Source organism: Dipteris shenzhenensis, chromosome 10 (assembly GCF_047967505.1).
Source record: "Dipteris shenzhenensis isolate YYH24624 ecotype China chromosome 10, Dip_SZ_1.0, whole genome shotgun sequence".
In the NCBI taxonomy this organism is placed as follows: Eukaryota; Viridiplantae; Streptophyta; class Polypodiopsida; order Gleicheniales; family Dipteridaceae; genus Dipteris; species Dipteris shenzhenensis.
In genome coordinates, this window is record NC_141605.1 from 15146450 (window position 1) to 15167748 (window position 21299).

General features: G+C 40.8%; 1 protein-coding gene across 1 annotated transcript; it reads left to right on the plus strand.

The window, feature by feature from the left end:
* Positions 1 to 8839: 8839 nt before the first annotated feature.
* Positions 8840 to 15126, plus strand: LOC147897454 (leucine-rich repeat receptor protein kinase HPCA1-like). The gene is made up of 19 exons (XM_087380306.1): positions 8840 to 9273; positions 9392 to 9521; positions 9640 to 9711; positions 9817 to 9891; positions 10073 to 10144; positions 10257 to 10424; positions 10549 to 10623; positions 10738 to 10809; positions 11004 to 11075; positions 11185 to 11253; positions 11365 to 11439; positions 11590 to 11661; positions 11759 to 11887; positions 12024 to 12511; positions 12749 to 12898; positions 12992 to 13134; positions 13295 to 13514; positions 13604 to 13845; positions 14184 to 15126. The coding sequence occupies exons 1-19, from the start codon at positions 9168 to 9170 to the stop codon at positions 14637 to 14639; spliced, it is 2886 nt and encodes a 961-aa protein (XP_087236432.1). The 5' UTR covers positions 8840 to 9167; the 3' UTR covers positions 14640 to 15126.
* Positions 15127 to 21299: the final 6173 nt, after the last annotated feature.

The window sequence follows — 21299 nt, forward strand, 5'->3', positions numbered from 1 at the left end:
AAGATGCCACTTTTCGCAATATGGCACAAGAGATATGGACATGTCAATTTCAAAATCTTGATAGAGCTTCGATATCAGAATATGGCAATTGGAATTCCAAAACTTTAGTTTCTTGGAAAAGTTTGCGAAGCATGCTGCTTTGGTAAACAAAAGCGAACCAATTTCAGTAGAAGCACTTCTCGAGCTAGAGGTATTCTTGATTCATACAGATGTATGGGGTTATGCCCAGATCCGCAACATCAATGGTTCACTTTACTACTTGATTTTCATCGATGACTACAACATATATTATTGGGTCTACTTTTTAAAAGAGAAATCTGAAGTTTTTTTTTGGATTTCAAGAATTCAAAGCCATGGTAGAAACCAAATAGGTAGAACCATCAAAGTCATGAGATCAAATAGAGGAGGTGAATACATGTCTTCAGCATTCATGAACTTTTGCAGAAGTCATGGCATTCAAAGACAATTCACTTGTGCAGATACTCCCTAGCAGAATGCAAGAGCTAAAAGTAAGACTGGTACTTTAGAAGACATTGCTAGAGCAATGCTCAGTGAGAAGCATCTTCCAAATCTGTATTGGGCAGAAGCAATAGCCACTACAAACTACTTGTTTAATCGGATTCCGACCAAACAGATTCAAGGTTTGACATGTTATGAAGCACTCACCGGAAACAAGCCACGCATTGGGCATCTCCACATATTTGGATGCATAGCATATGCCTACATACATGGCAATCATAATAGGAAATTGGATGCAAAGTCATTGAAATGTATCATGGTTGGCTATAGTGAAGAGAGCAAAGCATACAAGTTGTATGATCCCCATCAACGTGCAAGGTCATTATTTGCAAAAATTTAATCTTTGATGAGGAAGTAGAATGGAAAACCTCAAATACAGAGGAGATAGTCGCACCGATTACATAGTCATCTATAGAAAAGGTTGATGAAGAAGAGCAAGAATTGCCAGAAGCACCTCAAGAAGAACCACATCAACTCACACGGTCTACTAGGGAAAGCAGACCTCCAGCCAGATTGACATATGCTCAGAAAGGCAAAGTAATTCAAGTTGAAACCACCAGCTATGCTATTATGACTACGATCATGGTGGCTATAGAAGAGCCAATGTACCTCGAAGATGCAATTGACAAGCTAGAATGGAAAACTACTCTAAATGAAGAAATGGAATCTTTGTACAAGAACAATACTTGGGAATTATGCGACCTTCCACCAGGAAAGAAGTCCATAGCAAACAAATGGATATACAAAGTGAAGTACAATCTAGATGGAAGTATTGAAAGACACAAAGCTAGACTAGTTGCAAAAGGATTTGCACAGCAATATGGTCATGATTATGATGAGAATTATGATCCAGTAGCAAAGATGGATTCCATACGGTTCTTGATTTCACTAGGGACACTCAGCAAATGGAATGTGTATCAGCTCGATGTCAAGAATGCATTTCTCAATGGTTACCTAGATGAGGATGTCTACATGCAACAACCAATAGGTTATGTTGAACTAGGAAAGGAGAATGAGGTTTGCAATCTCAAGAAAAGTCTCTACTACTTAAAGCAAGCACCCAGAAGTTGGTACAACAGAATCGATGAGGAAGTCTACATGAAACAACCAGCAGATTATGTTGAACCAGGAAAGGAGAATCAGGTTTGCCATCTCAAGAAAAGTCTACACTACTTGAAGCAAGCACCCAAAAGTTGGTACAACAGAATCGACAAGTATTTTGCTAATCTAGGATACATGAAGTCCAATGCAGATCATACTCTCTACTACAAAGTTCTAGTGGAAGACATTACTATTACACTTTTGTATGTCGATGATCTGATTGTGACTGGACGCAAGGATAGCTTCATCAAGAAATTGAAACAAGACTTATCTGTAGAGTTTGACATGAAAGCTCTTGGACCTATACACTATTGTCTTGGTATTGAGTTCTGGAGAGATTCAAGCAACACCTTCATGAGTCAGCTGAAATATGTTGAAAGTCTCCTGAAGAAGTTCATATGGCAGATTGCAAGATTGTAGCCACTCCCATGGAAAAGAGTTTGAAACTTACAAAAGATTCAGAAAAGCCTACTATCAATGATAGGTACTATCAGCAACTCATTGGATCTCTTATATATCTAACTATCACATGGTTAGATATCTGTTATGCAATAAGCCCACTTGCACAGTTTATGGCAAATCCAAAATAGTCTCACTAGAATGCAACCAAAAGAGTCTTGAGATACTATAAGAGGTACAAGAGACAGTTTGGAATAGAATACAGAGGAAGTCATCCAAGGTTGCATGGATACTGTGAAAGTGACTATGGCAGAGATCGACACAGGGTTATGCATTTTTCCTTGGTCAAGGTGCTATATCATGGTTGTCAAACAAACAGCCAATTTTCTTTGCTTCAACTGAAGCAGAATATAGGGCTCTCACTACAGGTGCATGTGAGGCTATATGGCTCAGAAGACTATTGTCAGAAGCAGATTACTTTGATGAATCAAAGCCAACAACGATATACTATGATAATCAATCCGGCTCAAGCATTGGCCAAGAATCCAGTATATCACTCCAGGACAAAGCACATTGATGTGAGAGAGCACTTCATCAGAGAAAGAGTGTTACTTGGTGACATCATACTGCAACATTGTGATAGCAAAGAGAATGTTGCAGACATGTTTACCAAACCACTCGATAAAGAGCTTTTCGAGAAACACCAACAAGCTCTTGGTTTGAAGTAGAAGGACATTCCCATTAAAGGGGTGTGATGGAATGTAATGCTCATTCCTTCTTCGATTCCCCAGAATCATCATCTTGAGGGAAGGCCTACTTCATGATGTTGATCTTGAGGGAAGATGTTGAGAAACCATGCTTAACATGATGGTTAAACCCCCCAAATTAATCTCTCTTCCACATAGAGCCAGCTCACCCATCTTCCTCCCTCTGCCCACCCCCACCATCTCCGCAGTTGTCTTCTAGCCTCCATACCTCTCCTACCCTTTTCTCCCTTCACCCCTTAGAATTGTAGAGTCTCTAGCTTTAGAATTCAACCAAGACCTCAAGAAATTATACCAAAACTGATTTTGGGGTAAAATGAACAATGCACACACTTGAGATAAAAGGCATTTGCATATATATTGAGTCCCAAGTAACGCTATTGGGAAGTCTGGTGTATAGGCTTTATTTTGCTCATCGGGCATGCTGCCACATCATTGACTACATTGTGCTCCCCGATTTCAATTTTGTTATTGGAATCGCTAGAGTGTGCCATATTGGAATCGCTAGAGATGATAATGTCTGCAAGAGCCTTTCTAAGAGAACAAAAACGAATTCCAAATCAGTGCAAGGAAGGTTATGCCACACTGAAAAATCTCTCACCTCCACAGGTAGAGCAAGACTCACTTGCAAGCGACACTAGCCTGCTGGCAATGCTTGCCACATATCCCACCCCCTACATGATTAGTAGTATCAGGATGATGTTCACCAAAGCATAACCATTCTAATGCTTATGCAAGTTCTACATAACTCTTCTCTAGCATCAAGTTGTCTAGCTTTGAGCAACAATTTAGCACGTGTCTCCAAGAGCGAAGCCTTCATAACTGTGGCACACTGCCATATGTATTCATCCACCTTCTGACCATTAGAGTTACTCCTTCTCCAACACTATGATTTGCCTCACCAGTCTTGAGTTTGGGAACAAACGACTTCTCTACATCCTCAAGTCTATTTGTGCAGAGACTAAGGCAGCTTGGCAACATGAGAAGGTGGTGAAATCCCTGAATGCCAACTGAAGGGCTCCCTTCTTTATGAAGGACATCAATTCCATAGCTTTGAGCTCCACCACTACTGGGTCATTTCTGAAGCCAAACACTAGAAAACATGCAGCCCAAAAATGCTCTAAATGTTGAGATATCATACCCCTCTATCTAATCCCCTGTACCATAGCTCTAGTTGTTGCTGACACCCCACCCCTTTTCCTTGCACACAGTTGCAATATCTCGTTAAGAAAGATCTAGCATTGTCTGCTACAATTCCTTGCAAACCCAAATTTTTTGACCAAGAGAGAGCCTGCATCTGTCTCTAATCTCTTGCTTTGAGAGGATCCACAGCAACACAAACTGGTCCTCAACATTTCGAGTGTTTGAGATTGCTTCGAGAAATCCAAAGCTATTGTACCCAGAAGAGAGATTGGAATGGGGAAAGGTGCGCACCATCCTCCAACCCATGCCATACGCGAAGCTATTTTCTTGGCCCATCAAATTGTTCCAAGAAGGAGAAGCACATGCCCATAAGTTTTGTGAGTTTTTCGTCATCATTAGGCCGCTACTTGCATCGATGGTTGAAGTGATCACTGTATGCTATCTTTGTGGCAATGCTGTGCAAGTGCTTGGAAGTAACAATTGACAGATTCTTGGGCTGAGAAAAGTATGGTTTGTCAATTGCATCCATTGCGTAACCTATTTGCCCGTGAAAATTTGATTCTTGGCATGCTTGAATGTTTGCATTGGTGTAGAAGTTGACCTAAAGATCGAATATTTTGTAATTGAGCAAGGGAATTGGAATGGACTCTGTGAAAATTTTATTCTTGGCATGCCCAGATGTTTGCAAACCTTGAAAATGAACAATTAGTCGCAAACCCTAAAGGTGAAAAAAGGGAATCAACCTGGATGATACTTGTGAAATTGGAAGTGAAGGTGAAAAAAGGGAAGCAACTTGGAATGATACTTACGAGACAACAGACAACAGGCGGAAGAGAGGCTCCACATGTAGAAATCAAATTCCTGTGTAGCGGTCATCTTGTAATGTTTGCTTGCCATGATCTAATCTAGTCGGAAACAATCCCGATTAGGAGCGTTGCTACAAGCTCAAGCGTATTGCAAAAAGGCATGCTGCAAAAGCAGAATGCTTGAAGGCGTTATCTCTTATACTTTCCTTTCACTAATTGACCAGATGTTTTTTGTTTGCCAGAGACTACGTGAACAGGAAGAGGAACTTGCAGTCAAGCAAGATGAGAAATTGCGCCAACTTTTTGGGGTCATGGAAGTGCTACAAAACAGATAGGTGGAGGCTACGATTGATCGCTACAGGTGCCTTGCTGGTCGTTTCCCAAATGGGTCGGTACTAGTCTCGCGATTCTGTGCATTCCAACGTTTCATCAATGATGCAACTCGGATCTAAGGTTGAGAGCAAAGCTATAGCTCAAGAAAGCGACAATATACATGATGTGGAGACATAAATTGTTGATTGTCGCGGGGAGGAAAGACTTGATAATTTGAAGGTGAGGCGTGAGGCATGCATAGATGCAAAGAACGCTTCCATAGGAAGTGGAGTTCCACTGTTCACGATAGGAAGTGGTGTTCCACCATCTGTGGATTCGGGCTACCACCGGCTGTGAAGAGACTTGGAAGTCATTTGCTACAACTACCACCTTTTAGTTGTCCACTCGCAACTCATGATCCAATGGTGGGTATTGAATGTCCGTAATCCAATGTATTGAATGACCTCAATCCCTACAATAAGAATTATAAGATAAGAAGAAGTAGCTATGTAATACAAGAGTGCATGTATGCACAAAAGCACTAGCTTCAACTTATGGGGCTCGATCAATTAAGGCTCTATCAAAAAGAAATTTAAGGACAATTTCTACATCCATGTAGTTGAAAAAATGCAATGTTACTTCAAAGCAGATAGCCTCTACCTAACCTTAAGAGACTTGCTTATTGTGACGACTAGCTCTCTATATTTCAAAGTTCCTTTTTTTGTCATGGAGCACATAACTACAATCTTAAACTAAAACTTCGATCCTAGCATTTAATGAACATATCATAAAGAGAGAAAAAAAGAACGAAAAAAAAATATAAACATGAGACACGACACAGGGTCCATCAAGACCCAATCCTCCCTGCAAATGTCAGGGGTAGTGTTTTATTATTGCCTTGGTGATGTGCAAAGATTTGTGCCTTTTGGGAATTGAAGCCCAATGACTAAATGAATACGACTAAACTCACAAGAGCTCATAACTCATCCTTGGTTGCGACCTAAATAATATCGTGTCATGGACTACAACCATATGAAATATCATCCTTCAATCTTGCATCCCATGTTGCAACCTAAATAATATTGTGTCATGGACTACAGCCATTTGAAATATCATCCTTCAATCTTGCATCCCATGTGGCATCTCTAATGTTGATTTCGAAACTTATTTGCATCGAGAACATGCATCAAAAGAGAGAAATGTTATAAGAATTCAAGCTAAACCAACAAGGATAATATTAGAGTCCAATAGTATCGACTAAGTACTTTATTATATCGAATAAACAATCACCAAGGGTGTGTTGATAACATAGGACAGCGTTAATTGAGAGCTGGTTTTCAACACATTGTGCAAGATTTAGTTCTATAGTTGCTACGAGAATTATAACTTCATCATTAGATTCTGTTGTCGTTTCAACAATTGGCTCAAAGCGATAAGGGTGTATAAAACTATCATCATACAGGATCCTTAATGGGGTCGATACGTTTTCATTGCCACACTATATACATATCTTTCCGATTGCAGATGACCACACTTGAATTGGTCTTTGAAGGAACTTTGAAAGCCATGCAATGGCAAATCTATCTCCCCAAGACCATTGCATGATATTGGAACACTCATTCATGTAAGGTATTCGTCGTGCGGTTTAACTCCATGTTGTTCATGTATGAAGCTCAAATCCAACTAGAATTCTTGGCCAGCTCCTAAGTATATTTCAAGTAGCTAATAATAGGTGAGTTGATGTAATGGCTTAGAATGTGCTACATTTTGTAGGATTTTAGAGTTTCATAAAACGTTCTAGTGTTGGCCAAGTAAATATGTGTTGAAATAGTTTATTGCTTGTTAGTCATTGTTGTGCAAGCTCAAAACAAAAGTTTGGATTGTTGTAGTCCATAGTTGTTCAAAGGTCATCATGTTTTTCAATAGGTATGTGATTGCGTCAAATAAACAATCACTTGGTATGTAACCATAATGCATGACACGGCTTAAGTTATGTTTGTGCAAGATGTCATCAATTGATTTGTTTGGATCCATTATTATTGTTTTGAATGCCAAGCTCGCCTTTTTTTTTCTTAAAAGAGAAAATTTTTGTCAACATGGCTACCTTTACAGTTTTAAATGAATCATTTTGATGTCCTTCTAGAAGCCATGCATAACTTAGTAAAGAGATCAGAAAATAACTAAAACAATGAAGGTTTTATAAATGATATCTCCTGGACCAGTAGTTTTATGCAAAGTGTTGATGGGATTTTTTTTTCTTTATTTGACTTTTTTCTTTCTTTTACAGTCTCAGTAAACAACTTGCTTGTTTGGAATTTTGGAGTGTTTAATTTGGATTCCTTTGGGCAAATCAAGCATCACATCAATAAGTTTAAAAAGCTGAAAGGCCAATAAAGCAAGAATCTAAGGGTCTAGAATATTGCAGCACGGATGGACGCCATGTGTCGAGTGCTAAAAGGGGAGTTCACTCATCCAAAAGTGGAGCTTGGGAATTTTTGAAATTCAAAAAAAAAAAGAATAGTCACAAAACTTAACTTGATCCTTGAGCAGTGCTAATAACATAATGGTAGGTGGGAAAAAGCTTTTAGTCTTTAAATGCCTAGCCCTTCTATTGATAATTTTAAGAAAGATTGAAGTTTCTTATTAGGAAGGGCTTTGTGGGTGCTTACCTTTCTTTTAAAAGGTTATATTGTATGCAACCCCTTCTTTGAAAGCTAAAACGGCCTTTGAAAGGCCACAAAGGCTTCAAATTGGAGAGGGGCTTAGATGGGGCAGAGGTATCATTCGAAAAAAGAGACCCTCATCTTAGCATTCGATTGGTGAAAATTTTCAAATTAGTTTGTTGGATTGCCAATCTCTAGGTAATGAGCCACTCGGAATGGTAACCTGTTAGTTATATTGCTTACATCTGCAAAATTCTAACCGAAAATTGACTGGGTTCGATTGACATTCAAGAGAGGAAACTCGTTGGAGCTTTTTTTGGCCTATCATAAGAAAGGAAATTAAGACTTTTTTTAATATTTTAAGGTGATTGGTCCACATATGCTCCATTGAATTGTGGACTTTCAATGCATGCATTTACTTCTTTGGCTTGCCCTCTCCCCCCCTTTCTCTCTCTCTCTCTCTCTTTCTGTTTCTCTCTCTCTCACTCACTTTTCTTCTTCATCTCTCTCATGTACCGTCCTCCTCCCCTTCTCTCTCTCTCTCTCTCTCTCTCTTTGACTTCTTCTCTCTGGCAAGCCAATGAATGAAATTCATCTTGTTTTTGGCCTGGGTAGGTCTAAGTGGAGATTTTCTCTAAGAAGCTTAAATTCAAAAATTTCTTTTTTGTGAAAGTCTTAAATTTTATGATTGCTCGAACTCCCCCCTTTCTATCCATTTTCTTTCCTCTCCCTCGCCCTCAAGCTCCCTCTCTCTCTCTCACACTCTCTCTCTCTGCCCCTCCCCCCTCTCTCTCTTCTCTCTCTCCCGCCCCCTTTCTCTCGCCCTCCCACACACTCTCTCTCCTTAAGTAGTCTTCCTACACATTATTTTTCACTATTTTAATCTTGGGCAGGCCTTATGAATGATTAAATATGATTCACCGTGTTAAGATGAGAGAAAGAGTCAAAGATAGGCCACAAGGAACGTGCGAAGGAGATAGGGAGGGGGGCGGATGGCTATTTTTAGAATTTGAACTGGCAAAAGCGCCGCCAGCCCCATTTAATACATATTAGTATATTCTCCCAGAACCTTCATGCACTTCTTCCTTCATAAGCTTTTCATGTCTGCAATTCTTCATAAGCTTTTCATCTCTGCACTTCTTCATTCATTTACAAAAACCTTCACCTCTGCACTAATTCTTTTGTTGCGCCTCTGCAATTCTTCCTTCATATAATTATACAAACCTTCATCTCTGCACTTCGTCATTCATTTGCAAACCTTCACCTCTGAAGTTCTTTTGTTGCACCTCTGCAGTTCTTCATCTTCTCCCCTATACAAAACCTTCATCTTCTTCTTCTGATCACTGCACCACTTCTTCATCTTCTGCTGCACTTCATTCAATATACTCTCATAGAACCTTCATCTTCTCCTCCTCCTGCTCTTCTTCTTCTTCTTCTTCTTCTTCATTGTTGCACTCCCTATGACTCTTTCTCCTGCCAGCTCCACTCTCTCCCTCGTCCTCCTCCTCCTCCTCCTCCTCGCCTTCCTCCCCTCCCCCTCCTCTTCCCTCACGCTTCCTCAAGATGGTTCGTCCCTCCTCCCCATCGCCCATCACGCTCATTGCTTGCTTTCCTGCATCATCGCCCAATTCGCTCATTTCCAGTTTCTGTTTTCCACACTCACCTTGTCTTGTCGCTCCTGCAGTCAACGCTCTCATCGCCCTCCGCTCAGCTTGGTCTTCCAATCCTTCCTCCTGGGACTCCACCACTGATCCTTGCCAAGACCTCTGGCTCGGTGTCGGATGCGACAGCACCAACACCCGAGTCACTCAATTGTACGTTTTTCGATCAGTTTTTTTTTTCGTCAATGAGATTTCTTTCAGAATTTCAGACCTGATTTCCGTCCAAATCCGACTGCAAATTTCTAAGCATTGGTATGTTCCATGTTGGCAGGCTTCTCATCAATCAAGATCTCAATGGTGTCCTCCCCGCTGCTATCGGAGACTTGACCGGTTTGACAGATTTGTACGCTTTTAACATCTTGTTCTTCAAATTAGCATTTTGTTAGCGGATGGGTAACCATTTCTTTACAATTTCGGCTGTATGAGACTTTGCTTTCCGAAATGACAGGGATTTGTCATCTAATCCAAGGCTAGGAGGCAATCTTCCTAATGAGATCAGCAACTTGACAAACCTGACAAGATTGTAAGGAAATTTATAAGCTCTTCTGTGTCCACAATTATTGGCAAACACTTTGTGCTTTCAAATTAATGGGCAGTTTTTGCTGAGTTGCGTGTAAATGTCCAGTTTTGTGCAGTTCTCCGGCTCAATTCCACAACCGATTAGAAATCTGGGCAGTTTTGCTTAATTGCGTGTAAATGTCCAGTTTTGTGCAGTTCTGTGGTTTCTCCGGCTCAATTCCACCAGTGATTGGAAATCTGGCGAAGTTACAATACTTGTGAGTAGACGTTTACATTTCAATCTTCGAGGATGGCGCAATATTTATTCGACTAGGACAAAATATTTGCAGCAACTTTACACCTGTGGTGTTCTGATTTATAAATCTCCAGGGGCTTGACCGGGAACTCTTTCAGTGGACATTTGCCTGCAAGCATCGGTCTGCTCACGGAAATTATCTGGCTCGATGTATCGAGCAACAATCTCAATGGAACTCTGCCTGATTCAACGACAACTGGCACTGGTTACGGCCTAAACAACTTAACAAAGGCACAGCACTTGTGAGTGGAAATTAGCAATGCTACCGTTGCAACAAATTTAATTTCAAATTCCCAACTCGCCCTAGATGTTTGGTCATTAATTAACAAGTTGTGGTCTTCTTGCATCATGGCTATGAAACGGAAGTCATCTACAAAATAATTCTTTCTCAGGGAGCATTCCACCGTCTATTTTCAACTCAGAGATGCAGCTGTTACACTTGTAAGTGGATTATGCCAACTTTTTCCCTCTTTCGACTGCGGTGTGATGGCTTTGGCTTGGCCAATATTTTTGAGAAGTTGCAAAAGGGTTGATCGTTTGAATTTGCGTGAACAGATTGTTACACGAAAACAGTTTAACTGGGAAGATTGATTCCACGATTGGTAATTTGCTACATGTCGAGATCGTGTAAGTAAACTGACAACTTTATCTTTTTAAGGTTAGGAGCCCAGTACATGAAAAAATCACATCAAAATGCTACATTTCTTATGGTATTTGATGGGTCTTCTGATAGTGTGCATTGTGTTTGATGGTTAGTGTTCTGTAAATTTTGCTAAACGCCAGATTATTCGGTTCTTCATGATTTGCTTTCCTTTGGGCAGGCGACTGGATTTCAATTACCTCAACGACACAATTCCGTCTAACATCAGCAGCCTTCAAAATCTCACCACGCTGTATGCTCTCAAAACTTTCTTATCTATGTCTTCATCCTTATTTAATTGCAATGGTCTCAAGCATGGTTTCCTAAACTTCAGCATGTGCTTTGCAAAATCTGAGCTGCAGTCAGTTGAATAACAACGCTTTTACAGGCCCGCTCCCGGACCTTTCTAAAAATACCAAGCTGCAAATGCTGTAAGCGTTTTATAAATTATTCTTCGTAGACACTCCTTTTCATTACGATATAACATTCTACGGTTTCCTCGTGAGTTCGTTCATTGAAACATTCATGGTTTTGGATGGCAGCGATCTCAGCAATAACCAGTTTGATCCTTCAATTATTCCACCTTGGATCACAGATTTGTCAAACCTGTACTTACTGTAAGTCGGATTATATATTGCTTAGTGATGTGGTTGTGTGTTGATTTTTTCCTAGTTAAAATTGTTCGCCATAATCATACTAGATATCTCTTAATTAAAAGGGGGGCATATGTTTCTGCGTTTGATCCTCCCTCTCCTCTTCATGTTCAGATCTCTTCAGTCTGCAAACTTGATTGGCAGCATTCCCGGTGGTATTTTTACACTCCCCCATATCTCCAACGTGTAAGTCTGTTATATATGCAATACATATAGAGTTCGAAGTTCAAATGCCAAAAGCTTGAAGCACTGACGTGAATCTTTATGCATCCTTCAATTACAGCACATTAGGATCGAACAATTTGAACGACACCTTGTACCTCAACGGATCAAGTCTGACACTCGTTCTCGTGAATGTGACGAACAACAAAATATCTGACCTTGACAAAGGAACTTACGCTCAGCAATTACTGTGAGTGTTCTGATACTTGGCATTTGAGGCTCCATTCCATTTTCAGCGGAAATATAGAGGGGATATCCTTTCCATTTTCAGCGCAGATATGCTGGCTTCTGTGTGTTGACACATTGCTGGGTTGATTCGCATCCAGATTGGATGGAAATCCTTACTGCAACGACGTCAATTGCACAAGTGTGCAATCTGGCACACCGCCTGCTGTGCCCCCAGCTTCTGCTGCTACTGCGTCAAATTGCACAAATGTATGCCCCAGTGAATATGCAGTCAATCCTAAAGCGCCTGGGGATTGCCACTGTGCCCGCCCTGTTCTGGGCAATGTTACCTTCACTGCAACCAAAGTTCCCCTTTCGACCGACTACAACATTTCTGTAATGGAGCAGATATTCTTAGATGGGATGCTCCAGAACGTGGGAAACCTTACACTTCTCGACAACCAAGTAGTCGTCCAGGTCGTCTCAAACGTTGAAGCTACAGTTTCGGTTTTCCCACCGAACAGCACCGCTTTATGGCCTCCCAACGATGCGTCTCGTATATCTTACGTACTCAACAATCAAGATATCCAATTTAATGACATCGGACCAGTAGTTTGCGGATTTACCGGCACTCCTTACGGCGCTTCTGGTAATTCATACAAGAACCCGCTGGCATTTGTCGATCGATGGCGTGATTGAAAGTTTTAAACGGATTCAATACGATTTGCCTAGTGGAGTTTCGACTTTTGCCTAGCATGAATAATTGTATAGTATTCTTGCAGCTGCAATATTTATGGATTTTCTCAGATGCTCTCTTGGAATTCAAGTTTTTTCAATCCGTCTGGCAGTTGTTGGTATATGACTCACTCTGGTTTTCACGACGCAGTTGTTATAGTGACCAAACTCAGCACAGCTGCCAAGATTGGTATCGGAGTCGGTGTCTCAGTTTTGGTTATTGCGATCATATTGGTTGGAGTTTATGCTTTCAAGCAGAAAAAGAGAGCAGACAAAGCAGAGACGCAAAATAAACCATTCGGTTAGTAATTATGCCACCTATGATCTCAACTAGTGATAAGTTTTGGTTTGTTTCTTTGCGAGGCTGATGGGATTTTGTGGTGCTTCTTTCCAGCTGCTTGGATAGCTGCCAGCAAAGGAGAGACCGTGGATATTCCTCAATTGAAAGGTGCACGTTGGTTCTCATTGGAGGAAATTAGAAAATGTACCAACAATTTTAGCAAAAACAATGAGATCGGTGAAGGAGGGTATGGAAAGGTAGCCTTGCTGTTCCAAAAACGGTGCTTTTGGATGTATTGCCTAAAGCTTCTATCTTGATTGAATAATTTATATCGATATTCAGGCTGAAATGCTTTCAGTGCTAGACTCCAAGTGTGCCAATCGTAAAGGTTCCAACATATTTCGTTTTTCTACGCAGGTGTACAAAGGATATCTTTTATCCGGCGAAAGAGTTGCAATTAAAAGGGCAGGGGCGAGCTCTTTACAAGGTGCGACAGAGTTTAAGACCGAGATAGAGCTTTTGTCAAGGGTGCACCACAGAAACCTGTTAGGTCTGATTGGATTTTGCTTCGAAGAAGCAGAGCAGATGCTCGTATACGAGTACATGCCCAACGGGACACTGAGAGAATGTTTGACAGGTAAAATATATACGATTTGTGACAAATTCAGTTCAACATCAATCACTTTGTTTGAGCAGGGATCAAATTGATCGTTCTTGTTTGCACAGGCCGAACTGGACTGAACATGGATTGGGAAAGAAGGATTGCACTGGCTCTGGGTTCGGCAAGGGGCATTGCCTACCTGCATACTGAAGCCAATCCACCGATCATTCACAGAGACATAAAGTCGAGCAACATTCTGCTTGATGACAAGCTAATCGCTAAGGTTGCCGATTTTGGTCTCTGCACGCTTGCTCCAGACGAGGATGGCAACAAAGGCCCTCTGTCCACACAAGTGAAAGGAACGCTGGTATGAAGCATTAATCTCCTTGAGCTTCCTGCATGTTAGCATCATCTTCAAGCAATTAATCCCCTTGATTTTCCTGCATGTTAGCATCATCTTCAAGCGAAATTTGCTTGAAGAACTCTAGATCAATTTCGCTTCTCCTTTGTTGATCTGATGTTGCCCGATGTTAGCACCAACTTTTAATCCCTCAAGTTACCTTCCATCTTATAATCCCTCAAGTTTTCTTCAAAAAAGCATGTTAGCTCCATCTAATTCCTTCTACTAAGCAAAGTTGATGCTCGAAGACTCTTCAGTCGCTTCTCCTTTCTTGATCTGATAATGCCCGAAACTGAATGATGCAGGGATACTTGGACCCAGACTATTACATGACCAACCAGCTTACGCTGAAAAGCGACGTATACAGTTTCGGAGTGGTGCTGCTGGAGCTGGTGACAGGAAAGCCACCGATTCAGGGAGGCAAGTATGTGGTGCGAGAAGTGAGGATGGCTCTTGCGGAAGGGGGGATGGGAGCTGTGGTGAAGACGCTACTGGATAGCAATCTGAGAGACTATCCATCCAAATTACTGGAAAGGCTGGTGGATGTTGCACTAAGTTGTGTGGAGGAAGCTCCAGAGTATCGACCCACCATGGCCGAGGTGGTGAAAGAGCTGGAAGCTCTCAGTTCACAGCAGGTGCGCTCCATTTCCATAGATATAGAAATGAGAGAAGATGAGAAGGCATTCTACAGGAGGCAATATCCTCGGAGTGAGTTTGAGTATAGTGGGAGCTACACTCCCAATGAGGCACATCCCATGTGAAAGGCTAAGTTTCAAAACTGAGAGAAGATGAAAATCAAGACATTGACACAGATACAGAGTTCTTGAGATCAAGAGATTAATACATACAGATACAGAGTCCTCTTGAGATCAAGAGATTGACACAGATACAGAGACACACATCTTACACATCCAACACATCTAAGATACAATCACATCTTTACCCATTTAAGATACAACCAAATCTTGGGAAGCCCTCCCATGTAAGATACACTCACATCTTTTGGGAAGCCCTCACATTGGATGTGTGTGTGTGTCTGTGTGGCCAGGGGGGGTGGGGAGGTTGTGGCAAAAAGATACAATCAAATCTGAGACATGCAAATCTGTAAGTTCTCACTGCTCAGTTTGGGTGACTTGCCCTCCTGTGCAGTTGCCCGCGTTCACATCCCCATGCACACGATCCTAGCCAAAGCTGTTTCCAGAGCTATGCCCACCCCCTTGTGTGTTTGAATGTCATGCCTGCTGTGAGTTTTGGGTCTCAAAAATTTGGGTCGGCTCTTTACAAATATGTGACATATTAATCAAGTTCTTTTTGAGCCATTAGTACTCAAGCGCCATCTCTTCAACTCTCTCTCTCTCTCTCTCTCTCTCTCACACACACACACACACACACACACAAACACATGCGTGCATGTGCGCATGGCCCTTCTGTTTGAAATAGCCTCTCCGAATTCCATTGTATTAAATTTTTTTACTTATATCTCCTTAACTCTATAGGAAGAATTTTCCCCCTTGCTTGTTGATCAAGTTGAGCAATATTGTCCTTAGAGGCATACTTATATCTTGTTTCATTGAGGTATAGCCTTATTTGCATTTTGATAAGCTCTTCCTTCATGGGATTGACCAATTCAGGCAGTTCACCTCACAGAATGTTAAAGGAGGGGATTTTTAATTCAAATTTAAAAAAACATTCATAGGATCATAGTAGCAAGAGGGGTCTTAAATTTAATTTAGAAACAAATCTATTAGTTCATATGTAAAGAGGGGTAGTTTTATTGGGTGAGAATTTAAGATTAGGGGCTTTTTAAATACCCCTTGAATGCACATGATTCTTAGGGGGGCTTAGTAGTGCACCCTTCGAGTTGATCGAAAAGAGCTATTTTAAAGTCTTTGTGACCATAAATTAGTAAGTGCAAACAATGTAGGTATGGTGTGAGAATAGTTAGTAGGACTATTTGTTAACATCACGGAAATAGGTTTCAAACATTGTTGATGATGATCATTGATTGGACTCTATTAGGTTTTATTTTATGTTTTTGTGAAATGTCTCATTTGACATATTCTTAATCCCTTGTACCGTCTCACATGTCAAGCTTTGGCTTTACAATACACATCCTCCACGGTGTCCAAACTTCGCAGGAACATAACTTTTTGCTCAGAACTCCAAATTCAGAATTTTTTGAACCAAAACAAAGAGCACATTAGGCTCTTTCTTTTTCATTGCTCATTTGGCGTTTTTAGGAAACTTGTTTGCAAGTGGAATTAAGATACCAAGTGTCAATGCTTAAGTCATCACTAGGATGACATCCATGTGAGGATTTTGTGCGCTGGACACTTAGTGTTAAATGGAAACAACTTCCACATTTGGAAATGCAAAATCAAGAATCTCTTTGTAAGTCAAAAGTAGTGGGCACTTGTTGATGGAAAACATCAACGTTAGGATTGAATGCCCCACCAGCATATGATGAGGTGAATGTCTCAGCAATGGATGCGTTCACAATATGCATGAAGAATACATCGTTTTGCGCAGGTGATGCACTTGACAGATGCACTTGAGGTATGGACTACGATGAGGTCCATTTATGAGGGCAAAACATTGGTTACACGTCTCAATTTGACGACACGGTTGGCAAATCTACATAGGAATATCTGAATAAGATGAAGATCCTCAAGGATTGAACTAATTGAGAATGCTTTGAAATGGAAGACCTAGAGTTTGTTGAACGGATACTCCAGAGTTTACCCCCGTCCTATGAGAGACTCAAGGTGGCAGCGATTGCCCAAGGCATGGCTATCAAGTTAGATTAACTGATAAGCCTATTGATCTAGGATGAGGATCGGCAAAAAGGATTATGGGATGACCATGTTCAAGGTGCATTGGTGGCAAAGGTACACAATATGCATTTCAAAGCCAAGAAGCCGTAGAGGAATGCACATCATGGTGAGAGTTCCAAGTCCAAGCCTGACAAGAACAATCAAAGCCAACAAACACAACAGTCTTTTGGTAAGTAGAAGCCATCTGCAAGGAGAAAAATTAAGTGCTATCAATGTGGCAAGTTGAGTCATATTGCCAAAAATTGTCATAGCAAGTGCAATGCTAGACAAGGCAACAATGGCAAGAAACCATAGAGGGCACATGCAACCGAAGTAGAGTATGCTTATGGTGATGGCTTAAGGAAGATGTGTTGTGCAACCACAAGAATGCAGATTGTCATACAAAGACCTTAGACATCTCAAGGACATCAAAATATGCAAGACATTGAGTGCATCAAAGAAAAGTGATGGTGACGTGTGGATAGTGGATTCTTGTGCATCACAACGCATGTGTTGCAGATGGGATTGGTTCAAGATACTCGATCCCTCAAGGGAGCTCCAAATGTTCATCTAGGAGGCAATCATCCACTTCTAGTCAAAGGAATTGGTGACATATTAGTTTAAACTAACTTCCAAATGTGAAGGTAAAGTTCATTTGTGATGTTCTTTATGTACCAAGACCTGCCATGCATCTATTGTCAATCATACAATGTGCTAATGAGAAGATTTGGACCTTCATCGATGATAAGAAGGTTCTCTTGTTCAAGATCATGGGACAGAGATTGAGAGATGGCATTTTTTACAAATTGGTAGTCACAAACCCTGGTCAAAATGTATGCATGCTTGCACATACAGATTCTTAGTTATGGCACTGGAAGTATATGCACCTTAACTTTAGATCTATGCAGTTCCTTGCACATGAGAACATGGTGAAGGGACTCGCCTTAGTCAAAGAGGATGATTTGTGTGAAGGATGCACTTAGGGATAATAGCATAGAAAAGCTTTTCCCAAGCGTCAGGGAAGAAGAGCCAAGACATCATTAGAGTTGATGCATACTAGTGTTGCAAGGTATATGAGAAATACACCATCACTTGGTGGTAGCAAGTATTTTTTCACATTTATTGATGACTATATGAGCAATACCCCATCACTTGGTGGTAGCAAGTATTTTGTCACATTTACTGATGACTACACCAGAAAGATAGTTGTCTACACCATGAAGAAAAGGTCTAAACTATTTGCAAAGCTCAAAGGGTTCAAGCCCAGGTTCGTTGTTGTCGAATCAAATGCTTTAGATCCTACAATGAGGCGAATATATTTCCAAAGAGTTTACTAGGTTTTGCAAGCAATGGGAAATGCGTAGAGAGTTGTCTTTGCCTAAAACACAACAGCAGAATGGAGGAGTGGAAAGGAAGAACCACACCATTGTTAAATGTGCAAGGAGCATGATGCAAAGAAAGGATATGCTTGATAAGTTTTGGGAAGAAGTAGTTTGCACAGTGGTTTATTTGTTAAACCACCCCCTCACTAATGCTTTGCATGATATGACATCATAGAAAGCATGGAATGGAAAAGTGAAATGTCCAGCATCTCAGAGCATTTGGATCAACTGCCTATGCTCATGTATCAAAGGACAAGAGGGGTAAGTTTGATGCAAAGAGTGAGGAACGCATATTTGTTCGGTATGCAGAGGAACATAAAGCTCATAATCCATACAACCCTGCAACTCATAAAATGTTTGTTTCCCGCAATGTGGTGTCTGATGAGAAGGTAAAGCAAGCCACTTGCAATCATGGTTATGCAAAATCAGATGGAAGGGCAGAGAGCCCAGTGGGTGACAATGCTAGTGATGCACGTTTGCAGACATCCACAAAATGTGGAATATTTGATCACATGCTACCTAGCACGAGTAGGAGAAATCAATGGAATGGGGGAGTATCTCCTAGATATTTTGCAAATTCTCAGGCAGAGAATCAATCTAATGATCAAAATGACCAAGAAGCCTCATCATCCAAGTAGATGCCAAGGTGGGCAAAGAAGCTAGTGGATGAACAGAGTGCATTGTCAAGCACATGAAGTCCAGAAGCATGCAAATAGCATAGGGATAGCATATAGGTGCTGTGTGGCATGGGTCAAAGAACATGTTAACTTTTGGAGGTAGTAAAATCCAAGGAATGGGTTGATGCCATGGAAGAAGAATTAATGACATTTTGAAAATGAAGTTTGGGAGTTGGTGGAACCACCCAAAGGGAAGAATGTCATTGGCTGCAAATGGGTCTATAAAGTCCTGCAAAAAACTGGCGGAAGTGTAGACAAGTATAAGGCAAGATTGGTGGCAAAAGGATATGATCAACAAGAACTATGAGGAAATATTTGCACTAGTCACAAGGATAAAGACAAAATCCAACAATTTCTTTCTCTTGCTTATAGTATGGGTTTCCACTTGCATCATATGGATGCCAAGTCATCATTCCTTAATGGAAGCTCCAAGAAGAAGTCTATATGAAGCAGCTAGAAGGATTTATGGAAAAAGAATCTTAGCACTTAGTGTGCAAGCTAAAGAATGCACTCTACGGTCTCAAGTAATCCGCAAGGGCTTGGAATAGTAAAATTGACACTTACTTTTAGAGAACAAGGGTTCAAGAGAGCAAAATTGATCATTAACTATATGTAAACAGAAATTCAATGCTCTCACATGCAAATGCTCTCACAATCATTGCTGGATGACCTCCTCATTAGCATTGGTTTCCACTTGCATCATATGGATACCAAGTCTGCATTCCTTAATGGAGAGCTCCAAGAAGAAGTCTATCTGAAGCAGCTAGAAGGATTTGTGGAGAAAGGATCTTACCACTTAGTGTGCAAGCTAAAGAAGGCACCCTACGGTCTCAACAAGTCAGCCCCAAGGGTTTGGAATAGTAAAATTGACACTTACTTTCAGAGAACAAGGGTTCAAGAGAGCGAACTTGATCATGGACTGTATGTAAACAAAAATGTAGATGCTCTCACAATCATTGCACTCTATGTGGATGAACTCATCATAAGAAGTAGCAACATGCCGATCAAGGAGATCACGATCAATCTTCACAAGCAGTTTGAAATGCATGGTTTGGATTCTTGCATTACATCTTGGGTGTTGAGCTAGAACAAATAGAGGAGGCACATTTCTGACCCAAATAAGTTACATTGACTCTATGTTGGAGCAATTTGGGATATTGGACGCTATAGCTCTCCATACACCTATTAAAATCGGGCAAAACATGATGAAGTTGCAGAGTGCAAAATTTTTCGGATCCTCCACCTTACTGACAAGAAATTGGTAAGCTCATCTGCTTGATGACATTGACATGGCCAGATATTCGCTATGTGGTAGGGCTATTGAGCTAGTTCATGGCAAAGCCATGTGTCCACCATTGGAATGGGATGAAGCGGATTTTCAAATACCTTAGTGGGATAGCAAATATAGGCTAGCATATCTGAAAGAGAGCCCATATGCAAAACCCAAGCTTGACGGGATTTGTCCTGTAGATTGAGAAGGTGTCCCCAAATGCAAGTCTATTTTAAGATACACATTTATGCTGAATTTCCATTGTCTATCTTGGTTTAGCTGGAAGCAAGCCGTTGTGGCACTATCTACAGTGGAGGTTGAGTATATATCTCTTGCACAATGTGCATGGCTTTGGAGGCTCTTCGGGGTTCTTAGTGCAGTCCAAGATGGTTGTTACCATTATCTTTTGTGATAACTAGAGTGCCATTGCATTGGGAAAGAACCCAAAAGATCATGAGAGGTCAAAGAACATTGATATCCATTGACATTTCATACGACATCAATTGGAAGAAGGAATTGTTCAGCCAATTCATTTTTCCTCTAAGGCTCAGGCACAAAAGCCTTACCTTGTGAGAAGTTTGAGAAGTTCAAATCTTTCCTATCTCTTAGTGATATAGAGACCATCCACCAATGATGAGGGAGTGTTGAAGTATATGGGTCATTGGGATGGTCATTATCCGTGTACATATAGTGCTACATATGTCACATATGTTGTATATATGAGTAAATGGTTAGGAGGATAGACGACTCTAGAAGGGATCCTAAGTCGCTATGTGAATAATCATTTTGGACTTAGGGCAACCCACTTAGGGTGTAGTATATATTGTATTGTGTTCACTTCTTTGTTTATGATCGAGGGTCCATTTTGTATAGCCAAATGTGCATGAAGTCCGTCGTCCTCTTTGATATGTGCATTGTAGGACTGTGTGTCCTCTTTCACACTATCTTTGTACATGCTCCAATTACACTCACTACTTGAGTTGGTAGCCGTCGGAGCAAGAATTCAGTATCAAGACATTGTAACTTCTCACACCTAATGTTGACGCATGTGCAAAGTAGCATGCCCATTGGATCTAGGATCATTCATATATCACCACATGTATGCAACATATTATTTCTTGGCCATTTTCCAAACATACATGGAGTTAAAGTACCTTCTTCAACTCACTAAAGTCTTGCATGCACTTATTGTACTCATACGGGTATGGGTATTATGCATGCATACATCTTAGAAGTTGTCAATTACCTAATGTGACATGCCATCACCCATGATCTAGTA

What these genes read in the sequence shown, in the direction of transcription:
- LOC147897454 (XM_087380306.1), top strand. Translation starts at nt 9,168, where the DNA reads ATGACTCTTTCTCCTGCCAGCTCCACTCTCTCCCTCGTCCTCCTCCTC. An exon ending in CCTCACGCTTCCTCAAGATG is followed by an intron (nt 9,274 to 9,391) that starts GTTCGTCCCTCC and finishes TCGCTCCTGCAG; the next exon opens with TCAACGCTCTCATCGCCCTC. An exon ending in ACTTACGCTCAGCAATTACT is followed by an intron (nt 11,888 to 12,023) that starts GTGAGTGTTCTG and finishes ATTCGCATCCAG; the next exon opens with ATTGGATGGAAATCCTTACT.